The sequence below is a fragment of the Populus alba genome, chromosome 14 (assembly GCF_005239225.2).
Source record: "Populus alba chromosome 14, ASM523922v2, whole genome shotgun sequence".
Lineage (NCBI taxonomy): Eukaryota > Viridiplantae > Streptophyta > Magnoliopsida > Malpighiales > Salicaceae > Populus > Populus alba.
This window is the reverse complement of record NC_133297.1, coordinates 10768073-10783019: the sequence shown is the minus strand read 5'-3', so window position 1 is coordinate 10783019 and position 14947 is coordinate 10768073. Positions and strand designations below refer to the sequence as shown.

The 14947-nt window shown below is 32.3% G+C and overlaps 2 protein-coding genes across 2 annotated transcripts in view; one reads left to right on the top strand and one right to left on the bottom strand.

Annotated features, from left to right (window-relative positions):
• LOC118041827 (uncharacterized) overlaps nt 1-14947 on the bottom strand; it is a 44507-nt gene that overhangs the window by 13475 nt on the left and 16085 nt on the right. The window lies entirely within an intron of this gene.
• On the top strand, nt 1842-10044 carry LOC118041823 (actin-related protein 2/3 complex subunit 1A). The gene is made up of 15 exons (XM_035049329.2): nt 1842-2205; nt 2324-2409; nt 2493-2569; nt 2665-2759; nt 4777-4846; nt 5586-5655; nt 6393-6466; nt 6580-6622; nt 7639-7720; nt 8021-8109; nt 8221-8306; nt 8483-8546; nt 9115-9221; nt 9481-9539; nt 9647-10044. Exons 1-15 carry the CDS (start codon nt 2136-2138, stop codon nt 9709-9711), a joined length of 1137 nt encoding a protein of 378 aa, XP_034905220.1. The 5' UTR covers nt 1842-2135; the 3' UTR covers nt 9712-10044.

The window sequence follows — 14947 nt, the reverse complement described above, 5'->3', positions numbered from 1 at the left end:
AAAAGGTTATTATACAATGCCACACATATTATAAATAAACAAACAAAAAATAATATTTTTTTAAAATAAATTTAATATATAAAAAGTTAAAACAATCACAAATAAATTGTACAGGTCCCTACAAAAATTAAACACATCCAATATAATTTAAAAATAATCATTATTGAAAAAATTGTTAAATAAAAAACACATATAAGCAAAATAAAAAATTAAAAAATAATTTTAAAAGTACATATAAAAAAATAAAAATTAAAAAAAAATGAGATTAGATGCTGCTGAATCTTAGTAAGCTAGACCAAGTGCACGACCCGTAAATAATGGACCCTTACACGGGCTTGCAACACTTAGGCCCATGTGCGTAGGGCCTCTATTTATTTTTTTGTAAGTTAATGGAATGGACAAATACAACTTAAAAAAAAATTTCAGAAAATTGATGTGTTTTTGATTTGATGTAAAAATCCATGCTTTTCGGACGAAAAATTTGAGCAACCGCTATACACTATGAAGATGTGTTGTTTGAAATATTTTAAAAAATTTATTTTCAATCTTATTTTTTGGTCTAAAATATTTAGAAAACATTCAAAGAACCTAGGTAAATTAAATATGTAACCTCCAAAAACACAAAGACTCACCTCAAAACCTAAAATTAACCCGGAAACACAAAAAATATTTTGAAGTTTATATATATTTTCCAAGTACTTCTAATGTAAAAAAAATATACAACATAACTTAAACTCTGGTAATCAAATGAAATTATCTACTACAAAAATTATTTGTTTTGTGGTTGAGATCGTAACAACATTAATTTTTGTTTTTTAAGTTGGAATCCAACGAGCCTTTTTTTTTTTCCATCCATAAAAGATTGAAAAACAATAAAAATCAAATTTAGTATTAAAATTATTATTTATAAAATGAACGCTTAATAAATAAAAAAGACAAAGAGCTAAAATATATTTTTCAAATAAACTCTAAAGCACCACCCATGTTATCTATATTTTTTTTACTTTAATCACTTGTCTTTCCAATTTAAACTTTTTTTAAAAAAAATATATAATTGGATGTTAATTTGAGCTCAATTGTATAAATAAAAAATCTGAGAATCAAAATGAAAATTTTAAAAAATATATTATTATAATCTACAGTGAATAGTGAATTTTGAGATGATGAAAGGTAAAAAAACTACAGTATTTTTTTTTTACCACGCTTTATATTTTTATTATTTTAATTCGTGTAATTTAAAAATATGATATCATGGCTGGGAAAGTTTTGCTTTACATGAGACACCCTAGTTAAAAATCTTATCAATTGAGCTCCTAGCTATTCTAATCACCCAACTTGCATGATAAGATAAAGCAAACTCGAGTAAAAGAAAAATAATTTAAATTGAGTAAAGGAAAGAATGATAATTTTTCATCCAAATTATCATCGAATCTTGTTAAAAACGAGTTTATATCATTAGATGTATCAAATATATCCGAATATAAATTCCTAACATTAGCTACTCCGTAAGTGATTTCAATTTTGTTTTGTTCTTGTCTTTTCAAAATTTAATAATATATTTTAATAAATAGTTGGAAATAACATATAAATACGATATTATAGGCAAATTCATGTAAAAGAGGCAACAAAGATGATGATACGATGAAAAAATTCTTAATGTTTCTCAAATAATTTTTTTTTTTTTGGACGATGAGAGAATTAATAGACTGTCCTGTGGAAGAAAAATCCCATTTCATCTTTATTTTTGCTTGAAAGTATATTTCTTAATAAATTTTAGAGAGAACATTGAAATCTACACATATCTTACTGAAATGGACGAAGGAGAGAATTGAAGCTGAAATGAAAGTTGAGGGAGCTGCCTGACACAAACCAAACATCTGGGAGAAATTTAGACACCCCATAAACCTGGGGATGCTGGGGGCAAATTTAAATCTACCAAAAGACGAAGAAGAGTAAAGAAGAAACAAAGTGCAGAGCAAGACTACTGGATGATTCAAAGGACAACACCAAGTCCCTGATCTCCCTGCTATAAGCTGGATCTGAAAATTGCAATTCAGATCCTTTCTCATTTGTTTGAAATTTTCTCAACCCAATCTTTTTCTCTACATAATACAAAGAGAGAATCGAAAAAGTAAATGGCAGCCGTTGAAGTTCATCAGTTCGCTCAGTGCATCACTTGCCACGCTTGGAGCGCGGATCGATCTAGTAAGTAATTTATTTCTATTTTTTTAAACTCTGTTTGATTGCTATGAAAATCCAGGAGAAATTTAATAATCATGAGAAGTTTCTCTCGTAACTTTTTTTTTTCTTGGTTCTCATGCAGTGATTGCATTTTGTCCAAACAACAATGAAGTTCACATATATAGACTGTCCCAAGACAAGTGGGAGAAGGTCCATGTTCTTCAAAAGGTTCGTTCTATTTTTTTTTTCATTTCATCGGAAACAATGAAATTATATTGTTTTAGCTTAATTTTTCTTTTCTTAACTTGCAGCACGACCAGATTGTTTGTGGGGTAGATTGGAGTGCGAGATCAAACAGAATTGTTACTGCATCTCATGATCGAAATTCGTGAGTGTCTCATTTTAGCATTACTGTTTTTTCTTTTTCCTTGTAATGATTTCATTTCTGTTGCCCTGTTGATTGTGTGCCGTTTTTCTATCAAGATATGTCTGGAACCAAGAAGGATCAGAATGGGTACCGACCCTTGTTATACTCAGGCTAAACCGCGCTGCACTTTGTGTGCAGTGGAGCCCAAAAGGTACGAAAGCACTATGTTTTTCAGTTATGGTTTTTAGATTTTACTCCTTGTTGTCTGACCTAAATGGCATATCTTTTTATTGGCACCAGTTGTTGCATGTTTAACCTCCCTATATGTTTTACTAAGCCATTGTGGCCTCTTCATGTTGATTGATCCCTCTTCTTCTTTATGTGGTTCACCTTATATTGTTGTTTTTATTGTTACAGTAGATATACATGGTTTTTTTTCCTTTGTGCCAAATCCTAAGTCTTTGATGTTTCTGGAACCTTTCACTAATAACCAAGCATTTTGAGAAACCCATAGCATTTTTCAGAAGTGATGGTGGTTGACAGTTTACTTCTAACAACTTTAATGAGTACTGTGTAGGTTCTTCTCTCCACTGGATCAATAGGGCTGTTGTAGTCATTACTAAACTTGCTGAAGAGATAAATATAACCAGGCAGATCTCTTTGATTGGAGGTTGAATCGATCATCATCAGAAGAATTAGGCCAAAAAATTAGGATACATTATAGGAATAAAGCTTCCATTGGATATGATCTTACTATAAATAGAAGGTTGTTAAAAAAATATCTTTATTTTGATATAGAGAATAAATATGCTTTGGGATGGAAGGATTCGAACCTCTGAATGGCAGGACCAAAACCCTGCCTTAATATGAAATGAGCTGCCAAATAAGGGGAGTTTTAAAACTGGGAGTAGTGATAGAGGCCCTGTATTTCCCATTGTTTATATTTTTACAAAAATGGAGGTTCTAAGAAAAACTGAGCAATATAAAGACAATGAAGATGCGAAAAAAGCAATTAAAAAGGTTATTCTTGGTCTCACAAAATCATATTCACTCATTGCCCATTCTATGACTTGGAAGAAGTGAAAACGAGAGGATACTATGATATGAATTTCTAGGGCATGCATGGTTGATGGTTCTGGCCTTAGCATGCTAACCTGATTGAGCGGCTCTATTATATGTAGATAAATTTTCTCCATGAAGCTTAAAGTGAGGTTGGTTAGTTCTTCAGCAATCAAGAGGTCCTTTTCGTCTAAATGAAACAATAGTTTATGAATTGTTTAGTTCCTTTTATCTACAGTATATTTCAATATTTGATTTGGTTAGTGTATTAGTATTTGTATACAGAAGTTTAGATAGTCATAGTAGTACTTGAAATTGAGCTGAAAGAGAATTGCTGCAGTTGTTTATCCCCTAAAGACATTTTTCTGGACTTAACAACCAAGGCCGACGCCCTGTTTGTCTCTGATTTACAAGGCACCTCACAGTTACTCTCTCGTTCTCTTTTCCTGTCCTCCTGTATAAAATGCTACATCATTGTCAATCCATATCCACAACAAGAATGCTGAATAAAGGCAACTGATGGAGGGGCATTCTAGATGAAGTAGTTTGGATAAGTGTGATGTGACATCATAAAGAAGAGAAAGCTCCTTTCCACCCATTTTGATACATGGAAATCCACTCCAGTACAGGACCCCAAAAACCCATGAACTACAAATTACCTGCAAATATATTTATTTAAATATTAGACTACTTGATATCATGTATTAACATGCACAGACGTATTTATTTGTTTTCCATGCACATATATTTTGTTTGTGTATATATATGCAAAAAAGAACTTTATTGAACTGGTTAGAATATTGGGTGGAAAACCTGTTGGGTTGAGTATTCACCAAAAATAAAAACTGAATTTCACCTGTTCTCTCTTCTTGGTTTTGTTTGATTCAGAAAAGCTACTGATATCATGTTTACTTCATTATGTTATCTAATTATTATGGCCTTGCCATAATTTAGATTTAAAACCATTTTGGAAGGATGCATTGCTCATGACCACATGTATTTGTATGGATATTGCTCATGTTCTTGGCATACTTGCTCCTCATTTTACTGATACCAACTCCCATATCCATCAAAAAACGTGCCTCGTTGAAATTGATGATTTTTGTTTTCTGGCTGTTTCTGTTTTCAATCTTGATTTTTTAATTATTGTTGAACCATTTTACTTCCAGAGAACAAGTTTGCTGTTGGAAGTGGGGCTAAAACTGTTTGTATATGCTACTATGAGCAAGACAACAACTGGTACTTGCCCCATAATTTGGAGCTTCTTAAGCACTTAGTTCATATTCTCCATCTATCCTTATGCTTGATATTGATTTGAATTCTGCTGAACCAGGAAGTCTTTTGTATTAATATGTATTTCTGTTTAGTATAGATTGGAGCTTATACTTATTAATTTGATGCAACCTTGTCCATGCTAATTGCTTATGCTTGCAAATTTCTACATCAACAACATTTTGGCATGACTGAGGTCTCAACACCTTACTATTTTTAGGCCTAAGATGCGAAGCAGCCAAAGAGAAAGAAGTTTCTGAATTACCTTATTTAGATTTTTAATTCAGGCATATTCGATATTTTTTTTTTTTTTTGCTAAACTTAAATTATTTAGGAGTTTGTTTTACTTAGGAATTCTATTAGTTATGGCTAGCAAAATGGCCTATGCATGGACCACGCTAGTGGCCTGAGTGTATCGGTCATATTAGAGGCCTTCATGCTAAGATAAAATCTTGTGCATAAAAAAAGAAGAAAATAAAAGGCCAGAATTTCCTTACTATGTTCAAATTTATCATGGGATCATGCCTTATCATATTGATGTTTATTGACCTCAATCAGGGAAAGTGTGTGTGTAGCCTGACTTCAACGACCCTGTTTAGATCATTGATCAAACTCCATACTTCCTCTCCTATGAAATTGCTTTAATGTTGAATACTGCATGCAATTTTTTCTGTTCTTATTTTGATCTATGTTTCCCTTTTAACAGGTGGGTCAGTAAACTTATCAGGAAAAGACATGATTCCTCGGTGACAAGTGTTGCTTGGCATCCTAATAATGTATGTGTTTCTATCCCATGGTTTTTTTTTTCATAATTTTAGAGAAGTTGTGTGCATTTAATGGATTATTCAATTTCATTGAGAGGATGAGTCAAACCCTTCTTAATTGGAGTATACTATAACATGTACACTAATTTAATTAAATCGATAGTGAGATTTTTTCACACTGTATGTTTGAGAAACTTGGAGGGGAGGTTTGGAAGAGGAATTCAGTAAAGGGAAGCAAAATGATTTTCCTCCATTTGTTTGGATTATTAAGGAGGGGAAGTTAGGCTAATGATTTTTTTTCGAGTTATTTTTTGTCTTCCACCCCCCTTTCCTCTACTATCATCATACTTGTAATTGTGGGTGTGTGGGACAGTAATCTAAATATACAATACTAAGGAAAAGAAAGAATAAAAAATAGCTATATTAAATTTTCTAGGTGACTTGTCACTTTTCATAGTTACTTGTCCAGGTATGTGGCATGTGTCACTTTTATTGTAGGACAAAAAACATTAACTGACTTAAATTTTAGTACAGGATGAAATCCTAAAAAATAAAGGGTACAGGGACAAATTGTGCTATTAAACTATGATACTGATCTTTGTCATCCTAACAATGTGTCTGTTAGTTGCTGAATAATTGTTGTTATTATTTCTGATACATTAGTTGCCTTATAGATACTTTTATAATATATGTCCATAAAGTACTGCATTGTGTTTAATATGTTTTTTTTTTTTTTTAATATTTAACAGATTCTTCTTGCGACGACATCTACAGATGGAAAATGTCGAGTGTTTTCCACTTTTATTAAAGGTGTTGATACAAGGTAGGAATGCTTAACTTAGATAGCACCTTAGCGAGCACTCGTTTCCGGAAACTATTCCCCTTTATGGATCTAAGCCCTTCATTGTCTGTGTTTACTATATGCCAATGATCCAGGGACTCCAAAGCAGGCTCTGTCTCAGATTCAAAATTTGGAGAGGTTTGATTTCTTATCATTTTACTTCGTCATGGAATTTTGGTTTTCAATACAATCTTTTGGGAAATTTGCGAGCAATAGTTTTGAACTATCATATCTTTTTCTTTGAACTTTGGATAAAAGTGTTTCTTTTGGGTTTCACACTTCCACTGCCAAACAAGACAACCCTTAATTTTAAAAGCAGGTTTTTCTAATATCATCACATGAGGGCTAAATGATTTTGATTTATGATGGAGGTGGTATGGTTAATTTGGTTGAGGATTAAAGCTGATCTTGAAGTGATCTAAAATTCTAAGGAATCGTTAATAAGGAGACATGGTGGTGTAAGAGAAGGTAGGAATACAATGACAAAGGTAGAAATGAAAATGAGTATCATAAAATTCACCAGGCAACCCTTTGAATTCACAAAAACTAGAGTCATGTGAATCTATGCTTTAGATACATATGCATAGCTCACAAGGACAAGTAAAGAGTTCATACAAACAAAACTGATCCAAGCACAAGATGTTTTCAGCACAATGATTTGAATTTGACTTTCTTCCTTTGCTTATGAATTTTTTTTCTAAATCATCATCCCAATTTCCAAAGACACCATGATAGCTGCAGTAAATAGGCTGTTGCTCGCTTCACATTTTTTTCTTATCACAGAATTGTAATAGACTTGCAGTGACAAATCTGCTGGCAGCAATGTTGCTTATATATGCCTTAAAGGAGTCCTAACTAACATAGGAAATAAACAGATTCTCCTATTTAATATTAATGAGCTAGTTTTCTAAATAGCGGAAAAAAATTAAATTTGGAATCTAATCACAATATTTATAAGATAGAAAATAAATTCATGAAGCGTATTCTTCTCGCACTGCATCACATGGAGTTGATATTATGGGAACAATTTTTGTAAAGGCTAGGAATATATTATCGGGCTTGTAGTTTATGATGGTTTGGGAACTAGAGGTTTGTTTCTCATCCCAAAGTCCATTTTAAGAGCTTTAATCCTTTTTCATTTTCTGTTGAATCAGCAAATTGTTCAGCTTGATCTCTCGTTTTCCTGGGCATTTGGTGTGAAGTGGTCGCCTAGTGGCAATACCTTGGCTTATGTAGGTCAGAAATTCACTTTTCTGTCATCTTCAAAGATTAAATTTTTGCATGACATACGTTCCATGAAGTTTGGGTTATTCGTTTACACTCTGTTCATTGGATGGATTTATCTCTTATTTGGCACAAGCTCTTGATCAAATTTGAATAACAAATTAACAATGCATTTGTATTTGGCTCTGAAACCCACCATTGCCTGAAATCAAGACATTGCTTTAACTCAATTAATAAATTTCAGGGTGTTCATTTGTTGGAAACTTTTGAAGTTGGTTATTCCTTATGTATCTGCCATCTGTACTGTTACAGGACATAATTCCATGATTTATTTTGTTGATGATGTTGGTCCATCTCCATTGGCCCAGAATGTTGCATTTCGCGATTTACCTCTCCGTGATGTGGGTCAGCATCCACTCTTGTTATATATATGCGATTCAAGTTATTTTCTTCATAATACTTGTGATTTTAGTCACCTGAAAATTGTGGATCAATGTGCTGCTTATTTTCAGGTCTTATTTATTTCTGAGAAAATGGTCATAGGAGTGGGATTCGACTGCAACCCTATGGTTTTTGCAGCAGATGAAAGAGGAATATGGTATGTATTTAACAAGAAAAAGAAGTGCAAGCCAATCTGTGGTTGTCTTGGTGGGCTTAGATTTGTAGCCAATTTTCATTACTCATTAGAGATGTCAGGCAGCCTCAAGTAAACTTTTTTTTATTGATATATTTATCTCCCACTGAAACTAATGATGAGATTTCTTTGGTTAACAGGAGCTTTATCAGGTTCCTTGGTGAAAGAAAATCAACACTTTCAGGTTCAAGATACAGCTCACAGGTACAGACGTGGCAACGATTTTTGCCAATTATGTTCCTGTCGCATGATATCTCAGTTTTATTGGTTTACACCAGATTTCCCCATTTTACAACTGGAGTGAGTTGTGATAGATGACAATATGGTTTCTAGAATTACAGGACTATGCCACTTCTGAAGTTATTATATACTTTAGTTTGAGCTGCTCATAAACGCATTAGCTACTGCTTTTTTGCAAACTAGCAAGATATGAAATGGATTGCTCAGAGATGTGTCACAAGGCAGTCAGCCTGATGAAGTGAAAATTCAATATCCCAATTTTTTTTAGGATCTGGACCTTTTTATTTCTGTCCTGGCCATTTCGGCCAAATTTCAAACTTCTTAGTCCTCCTTACAACTGGTTTTTTATATGTTGTATGCCTTAAGCTTATTCGAACAGTTACTTGGTAGATGTTACATTAGATCAGTAAAGTGGAAGTACATTTATAGAATATCAGGTGCTGTTTTCCTATTTTTGTAATTGTCTTCGGGCTTTACACATGGTCAGTAGAACTTTCTAACAGCAGACTGGCTTTTCCACTCTCTTTGGCAGTTTTCTGAAGCATTTGGAAAATTTTATGGCCAATCGAAGAATGGAGCGAGCAATGACAGCATTGAACCTTCAAGGTCACGTGGAGGCATTCACGAGAATTGCATAAGGTATGCAATTACCTCTCAACTATACTACTAAGGTTCTTACAATTATTTGTTAGTTTAATTGTTCCTCCATATCTTTTAAATTTCCTGTTGGCGTCTCCCACGTCCACTTCAACTGTTGCTTCTCCACTCCATCTGCATATGCATGATATATGACTGCTATGTGGAGTGCAAAAGCAAACATTGAGGTGGGCTTTTGTTGACCTGTGATCATCTCTGAATTTTGTGGAGCAGCACTTAACTGTGTGTTCTGGAACTGTAGTTGTATCATGTCTCTTACAGAATCAGGGAGTTCTAGAAAAACACGCTTCAGCACTTCAGGTAAGCGACACGAGCAATTTTTTTTCCAGATCTCATTTAAAAAGTCTTGTTGATTTGTCCTAATTCTTAGGCTTGTCTTCCATCTGTGCATTTTTCTTCCTATGCAGGATTGGATGGTAAAGTAGTTGTTTGGGATTTGGAGAACCAGGAAGATCTATCTGGATATCTGTAAGCAGTTTCTGATATGGAACGGGACGATTCTCAATCTGGTACAAAGTAGTTGGGTGGGTAGTTCTCTCATAGAAAGTCTTGAACAATGGTTTTTGTCTAGAACACTTGCATATGTATTTGTAAGAGAACTTTTGCCAGATGTATTTCATCACCGGTTGAAATAATAATCCCTTTATTAAAAAAAAAAAATATCCCACTCCCAGCTAGATGAAAAAAAAAGACGTGAGACTTGAGATCATTAGTAGGATTTGCCGTTCACAGTACAGAATTGGCAAGTAAATGGATATGGATTTTTGGCAGGACATAATGATTTGGTAATATTTCACTTATTTAACCATCTGCTAGTAATTTTTGGCATGCTCAGCTTTAAATTATTGAAATTAAGCTTGGTATTGTTCAACAATGGTTATATTCAATTTTTAAAACTAATTCTTCTGAACAAATAAATAACAATTATAAACATGGAAAAAGCACCAAGGAAAAACAACTCCTTTGAAATTGGAGTTTTTTATGCATCAATTAAAAAACCATCACTCTAATTATTTTCTTCACATTTACTGATTTTAGAAAGTATTGTTTTCAAATTAATGATTGTCAATCATTTATGTAGGTTTTTCAATGTTGTGAGATCTCTTTCAATCATATTTGTTCGTCTTCTTCTTCGTGCAGACAAACAAAAACCTTTTACTTATAATATTTCAAGTTACTATTACTACTTTTATTATTATTATTATTATTATAAAATAAAAAGGTAAAAAGTCATCAAAATCTCTATTTCAATGGCTAATTTTTTTTTTTACCCCAAGGTCATATTTTTAATTTTATTAGTATATTAAAAAAATAAAAAAGACCAAAACATTGCTGCCCTATACTGTAATTTTTTTAGGAATATTTTGATTATTTTACTGTTTATTAAAATATATAATAAATGAAAAATATGTTCAAATAAATCTATAATGACTAATGCGTTGTGAAAAAAAAATAAAAACACCCTTAATTTAAAGATGAGTAATTTTTTTGCCAAGGCTATAGACATTATTTTACTATTACAATAAATAGTAATACGAGTTTATATTACCAGCTTCTCCTTTAGCGCATATATATATATATATATATATATATATATATATATATAGTTCCTACTTTTCCAATCTGTTAAAGATTTCGATTTTTTTTTTCCATTCCTTTTTAAATCCTAATGATAAATGGTTCTTCTTTATATCCTAATGATAAATGTTTATGAAAAAAAAAAAATCCAAAGCAACGGATGCTATTTTACCTTTTTAAGATGGAATGTGTAGTGATATAATCTAAAAAAATTTAATAACTCAGTAACTTTTATTTTTTTTTGTTGAAAGGTGTTTTTTTTTTTTTTTTTAAATATAACATTTTAAAAAAATTCTACTTGCCATACTACGTCTAAGTGCACCTCCCCCCACCATATTAACAACATACATATGATTTCAATTTATAAAATTGTCATTTGAAAGTTGTTGGCAAGTAATTGATAACTCAAAAGAAAAAAAAAAGATATATATAAATAGAGATTTTATTTAAATAATCTATAACTATATATAAACACAAGAATTGTGTTTGAAACATTTAATTCGGCTAAAAATAGAGAATATGAGACAAATTATTTTTATCAGTAAAAATTACTGATAAAAAGATTATGTTAGTAATTTCATTGGTTTTCATTGATTTTCTGATAATATATTTGTTGTTTTTTCTATGTATTCGAATATAAGTAATATGTTCTTTGTAATAATTAATTAATTAAAAACATAAGAATATTCTTCACTCTTGTGTGTCTTCTGCACATGTTGTGCTTAGCTTGTGTGATTTAATATGATTTTTTTTCATGATATATAGCATAACTGTGAAATATCAAGAAAATAACAATAGTGGGAATCATAAAGCTAGGATGATCGTTTCCCACTCACCATAAATTAATAAGAGGAGATAATCTTAACAAACTTCTATTGCAATGAGGATTCCCTTGATACATGGATAATATTCTTTTATAAAAAATTCTACAAATGGGTTATCTGAACCAAACGAATCAGCCATGGATTAAGCTCCTTAATTAACAATAATTTGTATAATTCTATGGCTAAAAGCAAGCCTTAATTATAACTAGTATTATCCCAGATAGCTGGTATAATCGTATATGTTGACTCGCTGCTGAGTTTGAGCAAAATAACCATTATAGGAAGAAGAACACGGCTCCTCACTACTCAAAAGCCACGACTCGAGATCATGATAGGCTAGTAAGTCCTCTTGCTGGTCCATTGGCATTGACACGTGATCACCAAACGCTGAAATATCAGCCACATAACCATGAACTTGGCTTCCTTCTTGGTGATGATCAGTCTGGAATACTTTGCATAAATCAAACGAGTTATGAACATATCCTTCAACCGATGTTGTCTCCAAGCTGCTTTCACGGTGATCGTGTTCTTGATCCTCAATGCCGATGAACGGGGCTTCTTGGATGGCTTGTGGTGATCTACCTTCAGGTGGGGCAGAGATGCAGCTGCTGCTGCTGCCTTTTCCATTACCAGTTAGTTCTTGAACGAGTGTCTTGAATTTCGACGTATCGGTGATATAAACCCTGGGACGTAGAGCTCTGATCGAGTTGCTGAACCGCTGCTTCTCCTCCTTGGATGGCGACGGCGATGATTGAGTAGTGGGTCTCTTTCTCATCATTCCGATTGATTTGCTCTGGGAAATCATGAACTGCTTGCTGCTGCTGCCTTTTTTCCAACATTACCACAGAGGATATCCCAACAGCTATATATACTGTAAGGTTAATGAAGTGGATGTGTCTCGGATTAGGGACATGATGCCGATAATGACTTCAACTTCATCTCTTTACATCAAAGATTAAGGTTTCGCATTAGGAGTCCATGCACTACACAACAATCTATGTCTCGTATATGTCTTCTCTTATCTCTATCTAAAAGACTGGAAACTGTGCTAAAAAATGCTCAAGTTTGTTGTTATATGGTTGGAAGGTCTGAGGAGGACTTGGACCAACTTCTGGGATTGCTTGTAGGAGCAAAATTAATATAGATAATCAAAGGGATAAGAAGAGCACCAAGGACACGCATCTAACTAATCCTCAATTAAAAAGTGCTTTGAAGGAGCACAAAGGTGGTCAAAGGAGACAGGAATCATGTGTGTCGAAGGATGTTTGAATCACGCAGCCTCGCGAGTATAAGCTCTAGATTGAAGGAGCACTAGCAATTTAACTGTATTTCGCTGCGGATAGTAAATTTTTTGAAAACCGGTAACTTCTTTATTAAGCAACATAATAATTTTTTTTTATTTTGAGGTAAATATATATTTTTATTGTTAAAAAAATTATGTCAAGAAAAAAATATTCTTGGTTAAAAGCTTTTATAGTTTATTGATTTTAAAGGAAAAAAAGTACTTTTATTATGAAAAAAAAATCACCACCCCATTTAAACGGCCTAATGTTTTTGGACCAAAAAGCATATAAATAACTTTATTGTAGCCCAAGATATATTTTATTATAGATTAGATTATAGTAAAACACCATGCCATTTAGTTTTTTAGGCAATCTGAACTCTATCTCATGAACCTTTATTTTATTTTTTACTTTATTTAGACACTCTATTTAGGATAAATTGGGTAATTAGCATAGTTATTAAACTCGGATTGGCCTGACGGTCGACTCGGTGATTGGACCAGTTTAAGTAAGGTAAAAGACCAGGATAAACAAAAATCTAGTTGACCCGTGACTTGGGCTACCCGGCAAAACTTATTTGAGACCCAATTTTTTTTTTCTCAAATATGCTTTTTCTCCTAGCTAGAAACTTTTTTTTTATATATATATTTTAGTTGTTTATTAACCATTTTCAAAGTTCACTATATAAATACTAAAAGAATGATTTGTTTTTTAAATGTGAGATTTGAAGCACTTTAGTATATATACTCTATGTTCATGAGAAAAAAAATATTTTTTCAATGTAATATTTGAAGTCCTTTAATATATATATTTTATCTTCACAAGAAAAAATTATGTATTTTCAATGTAGAATAAAAAATCCTTTTGGTTTAAATACTTTAACTTAAAAGAATAAAATACTAACATAATATTTTTTCAATGTGGGATGCAAAACTTTTTTGAAATAATCTTTTAAACTTCATTATTCATAACATGTATAGCCTATATTCACATGGATTGTTTTCTTAATTTTTTCATATGAAGTATTAAAATTTTAAATAATTTTTTTTATTTTTCTGGGTTGATTCAGGTTGACCCAGGTCAACCCGTGTAATACGGGACCTGGTTCCTTGGTCAGGTCAACCCCAGGTCGGGTTTAATAACTATCATAATTAGCATAGTAAACATAAAAAAAACTGACAGAGTAACACCATTTAAAAAAGATTTGGTGAAATAGCAAACTTTCACCTCATCGTGCTTTAAAGGCAAGATATTTATTAAATGTTGCTATTTCTAAGTGTAGGAATATAGTTTTCACACTTCAGAATAGCGATACTTAGTAATATTGCAATTTTGAAGCATGACAAGGTGAAAGTGTGCTATCATCTGGCTCAACCGGTCAACTGTTCGTCATGTTAATGAAATCAATCGACCAGTTCCGAAAATAATAAGAAAAATCTCAAAACTGCCAAAACCGGAACGCCTCAACGAGATTTCTAATATCTAAAGATTTGACGGCTTACATAGCGACACAACAGCTAGTATAGGAAAACAACCTATAAAAACTCTTGTAAACATTTAAGAGCTATCCAATAGTTGAATCAAAAGTGATGACCTTTTTTATCCGTTATTCTCGTCTAGCACGACCAAACCTCTTCTTGAACGTAGACTTGTTCCACTGATCCATAAATACATTTTCTAGGTCATCCATGTAATCTGTTTGGTGTATATTCTTATTTAGTTATGATAAAACCACATTTGATTACTTAGAATCATTCGTTATCATAAGCTTGACTACATTATTGAAATTAAAAAACACATGACAGCTATTGTGTGAATATTGTTGAGTTGGCCAGTTGATGAGCAGATTGGTTGAGCCAGATGGTTGGACTTTTACCTTGTCGCACTTCTGAAGCATGACAAAGTGAAAATATGTTATTTCATCAATTTTTTTTTAAATGATGTTATTTCGCTAATTTTTTAGCTTTACTATGCTAATTTGATAAAAAAAAAAAATACCCTTCATATAAGCCAAAATGTTATA

What these genes read in the sequence shown, in the direction of transcription:
- LOC118041823 (XM_035049329.2), top strand. Translation starts at nt 2,136, where the DNA reads ATGGCAGCCGTTGAAGTTCATCAGTTCGCTCAGTGCATCACTTGCCAC. An exon ending in CAATACCTTGGCTTATGTAG is followed by an intron (nt 7,721 to 8,020) that starts GTCAGAAATTCA and finishes GTACTGTTACAG; the next exon opens with GACATAATTCCATGATTTAT. An exon ending in GTTCAAGATACAGCTCACAG is followed by an intron (nt 8,547 to 9,114) that starts GTACAGACGTGG and finishes TCTCTTTGGCAG; the next exon opens with TTTTCTGAAGCATTTGGAAA.